The sequence below is a fragment of the Arachis stenosperma genome, chromosome 7, assembly GCF_014773155.1.
Source record: "Arachis stenosperma cultivar V10309 chromosome 7, arast.V10309.gnm1.PFL2, whole genome shotgun sequence".
NCBI lineage: Eukaryota > Viridiplantae > Streptophyta > Magnoliopsida > Fabales > Fabaceae > Arachis > Arachis stenosperma.
Window position 1 is genome coordinate 9505540 of NC_080383.1, and position 4690 is coordinate 9510229.

The following is a 4690-nucleotide window of genomic DNA, read 5'->3' on the forward strand; positions in this document are numbered from 1 at the left end:
TGGCTCCAACGTTGCACACCATAGTTGTAGTTGGAGTTGTAGTTGGAGGTCCAACTACAACTTCAACTACAGCCCCTTTTTTCATGCAATATTTGGGGTGAAGTTTGAGGTCCAACTTTGGAGCTCAAACGTTGCCTTCTTTAGTAGTTGGAGTTGTAGTTGGAGGTCCAACTACAACTTCAACTACACACCTTTCTTGGTCAATGTTTGAGGCATAGTTGGAGCTCCAACTATGGCTCCAACTATGCACCTCTTGAGTATAACATTTGAGGCAACGTTGGAGCACCAATTTTGGCTCCAACATTGCTTCCCTTTGCTTCCTTCCATGGCCTTCTTATTGCTTCTTTGCCTTCCCTTTCTTAGCCTCCTTCTCACCTATCATTAACCAAACATTTGCATCAAAGTTTGCTATAATTCACAAGATCTTTGCATCATCAAATCATCAACAAAAGTTGCATAAAATCTTATGAAAAGCACATAAATAACCAAGTTTGCATGAATCAAGGTGTGCATGAAATCCTTATCCAAATACTTACTTATAACTCAAGAAAGTGCATAAAACTAGTGAAAATAAAAGAAAAAAGGCTAGTGAAACTAGTCTAAGATGCCTTGGCATCAATACATATAATTGAGTGACTGGTTAACATATATATTTTTGTCATATGAACAGATACTTGATAATTAAGAAGAATACAGTGCAATATCAATACCAATATCATACCTACTACAGGTAATATGCATGAATTACGTTTGTATTTTATCATTAAACATTTTACCCTCAAGTTTCAAAGTCTACTGTTAAATATGCATGAATTACGTTTTTTTTCTGTTTATAATTATTTTCTGAGTTAATTAGTTGATTGTTGTTAATTGTCTGAGTTAATCTTGACTTGTTTATTTTCTGAGTTAATTATTGACTTATTGTTTATTGTAATTAATTTTTTAAGATTATTATTATCTAAGTTAATTATCTTTTTAGTTAATTAGTGTTGTATTTTTTGATTTATTAGTTTAGAAATTATTGAATTTAAATATTTAAAATTATATATTAATTTTTAAACAATTTTTAAAAAATTTAAAATTTAAGTTTACCGTCGGATTAAATTCGCCGGTAAAAATTACCAGTGAAAATATTCGGACGGTAATTAGCGGCAAACAAAAAAATTTGCCGATAAACAATTACCGACAAAGTTTATACCATCAGATTTATTCTGACAGTAAATATATTATTAGCATATTTTCTTGATAAATCCGTCAGTACTCAATGTTTTTCTTGTAGAGCACAATTTTGGGCTAAACAAAAAACTATTTTAATCAAATCTATGAAATGATTCGTTACAAAAGAAATTAAGCACCACACTTAAATTTTAAACCAACCTATTAATTTTTGGGTAAACCACCAAAAATGTACCAAAATTATCTTGACGTTGACAAAAATACTTCTAAATTTTGTTATTAATAAAAATGTACTGAAATAATTTAAAGACATGGTAAAATGTCTAATTGTTATAAACACATGTTCTGTTAACGAAAAAATATGACGTGACTCACTTGTCAATATTAAAATCTCACTTACTATATAAAAAACTATTTACCACATCGTTTTTTTCGATTAACATAAAATGTTTTTATTCATAGTTGTATACTTTTAACACATTTTTAAATAATTTAAGAGTATTTTTATCAATAATAAAATTTAAAAATATTTTGTCAACGATAAAATAATTTAGATTCATTTTTAATAATTTACTCTCTCTATTATATTATTATTACAGTAAACTTATGCTATATATGGGTGTTCAAAACCGATCCGGACCGAACTAAACCGGTCAACCGAACCGAAAAAACCGAAAACCGAATAAAACCGAAAACCGAAAAAACCGAAAAAATGTATTTTGCAGTTTTTTTGTGGTTCGGTTCGGTTTTCGGTTTTGACCAAGAAAACCCTAACCGAATCGAACCGAACCGGTGGTATAAAAATGCCCTAAAAAACCAACCCCCACCCCCCAAACAGCCAAACCCCAATTCCCTTGCCCTGAGCGCGAGTCCTGAGCCCTAACCCCACGCCTCCCAGGCTCCCACCCCCAATCGAAACTCTCAGTCTCAGCCTCTCCCAATCGCGCTCTGCCGCTCTCCTCTCAGAATCGCGCTCTCCTTGGTCTCGCTCTCCTCTCTATAGTGGCGCTCTCCTCTCTCGGCGGCGAACCCACGTTCCTCCCAGTCTGCCGCCACGTTCTTCGCGGACAGAGCACCACGAAGCTCCAGCCACAGCCTGAACGACCCTCGCACACAACAGTAGCAGCCTAGCAGAGCGCGACCCTCATCCCTTGCACCCAGCGCCAGCAGTAGCAGAGCGCGACCCTCATCCCTCGCACCCAGCGCCACCAGTCACCGATTCAAGTCTCCTATCCACTGATTCAACACAGCACCCAGCCACCCACCAGTCACCGATTCAACATAGCACCCACGTTCCTCCCAGTCTCACACCCAGCCACCGATTCAAGTTAGGCATGGAGCCTGAGCCACCGAGTCAGGTATTGTTTACTTTATTGCTGACTTGCTGACTTGATGAATTTAATCTGGTTAAATTATACTCAGCATTGGTATTGTTTACTTTATTGCTGACTTGCTGACTTGTTGATTCATTGTTAATTTGGTTAAATTACTCAGAATTGGTATTTTTAACCCGATTTTGTTACTGACTTGCTGTTTGTTGATTCATTGTTTGCTGTTTGTTAGGCAATGTTTTGTTTGTTGAGTTATTTTAATCACTGATTCTGACTTGGTATTGTTGCTAATAGATTTATTTTGTTAGGTATTGTTGCTGGTTATTGATGCTGACTGGCTGATTTTGTTCTGTTTGTTGAATTGTTTGCTGACTTGGTATTGTTGCTGGTTATTGGTTTATTTTGCTAGGTATTGTTGCTGGATAAATTATTGTTGCTTGTTAAATTATTTTTGCTAGAAAAACCAGTAGCCATTTGGTCCTTCAACACAAGTGAGTGAAAGTTTAGTCTCATGTTATGTTGTTACCAGCTTTAAGCATAGCAGTAATATTGTCACTCATCTATTTTTGTTTTGTTCGTTCAGTGTTATATTCATCAAATGAAGAGCTTCGAAACTCATCATCTGACTTTTGGTGTGCAGTTCTCTCTTCTAGGAAAGAGGTAAAGACATGTTTGTTATGTTTTCTTTTGGTAATGATAGATGATGGTTGTAGCAGTAACAATTTTGACTGAGCATATTTCGTTTAAATCTATTTTCAATTGATACTTTAGTATTAAATACAGAATCATTATTTTTAGGTTAAATTATTATTGCTGGTTATTAATTTATTTGTTGTTGTGTTTCTGGCCTTGATTTATTGTATTTATGTAGTTTGACGCCAGTTCAAGTGAGAATATGGGCGAATTCGGATTGCCGCCAGTTCCTCTTCCGAATGAATCCACAAGCATCAGATCTCCGAGTGCATTGTTCAGTGCTGGTTCTGTGCTTAATGATTTAAACTTCAGCTGCTTGTTTATTGCTGGTTCTCTGCTTGATTTAAACTTCAGTTGAGTTTATTGCTTTTTGTTGAGGACTTGTTGGAATCAGTTTATTGATGCTGCAATATTGTTCAGTCTATTTTATTTTTTCAATCTATTTTATTGTTCAGTTTATTGAAATCAGTTTATTGTTCATTTTATTGTTCTTTGTTCATATTATTGATGCTGGAATATTGTTGGAACAAGTCACACTTTGATCTTCAATTATTCTTATTAGATGTCAAGTGTAATTTCCAATATAATATCTTCTTTGAGCAGAAGGTGGTGTTATGGTAGTATTTTTTTTAATTGATTGAAAAAAACCGAACAAACCAAACCAAACCAAACCGAATTTAATTGGTTTGGTTTGGTTCGGATAGCTTCGAAGAAAAAACCGAACCAAACCGAACCGCACTTTAATTAAACGATCGGATCGAATGACTTTTCTCTCAAAAACCGAACCAAACCGCACCGCGAACACCCCTAATGCTATATATCACAACAACTACTGTCACTTCTATAAATGTACACAAGTTTATATATTTCTCTTTTATTCATGACACCTTAGCAATGGCCGTACTTCGTATAACTGTCTTACCTTATAATGTGATTCGTTTATGATTTTAATGGTCTCCAAAGTTTTAGACTATTAAATTGTCTTAGTAATAAAATATATTTTTACTTTTTTAATAATTGTTAAATAATTATTCTTTAATTTTATTTATTAATTGGCTATTTGTATATTATTTAATTTTAAAATTTATTTTATATTTTATAAATTATTATTTTATTATTCATTATCTATCTTATTTTTATAACTCTATCATTAATAATTTAATGTTCTATCGATATCTATTTTCAATTATTTTCTCAATTTTATTTTGAGTTTGAAAACTTTCTTATCTTTTTCAATATTAAAATTAATAATTTCATAATCTATTTTCAATTTCTTCTTCAATTATCCAATTTTATAATTGTAATTATATATGATTCGCTGTAAGTATTAATTTGTTGCAGTAATCCTGGTCATTGTTTATCAATTGCTAAAAATGTATTTTTCGTAGTAGGTAAAATTGCAATTTGTAAAAAAACAATCAATTTTTTCATTCAAGTAATTTGATTGGTTAGTGAATGAAAATATTTTTTCTTTTATAACAATCGATTAT

General features: G+C 32.9%; 1 protein-coding gene across 1 annotated transcript; it reads left to right on the plus strand.

The window, feature by feature from the left end:
• Positions 1-2019: 2019 nt before the first annotated feature.
• Positions 2020-4096, plus strand: LOC130941817 (uncharacterized). Its single transcript, XM_057870414.1, has 4 exons — positions 2020-2534; positions 2917-2998; positions 3091-3167; positions 3379-4096. Exons 1-4 carry the CDS (start codon positions 2511-2513, stop codon positions 3556-3558), a joined length of 363 nt encoding a protein of 120 aa, XP_057726397.1. The 5' UTR covers positions 2020-2510; the 3' UTR covers positions 3559-4096.
• The last annotated feature ends 594 nt before the right edge of the window (positions 4097-4690 follow it).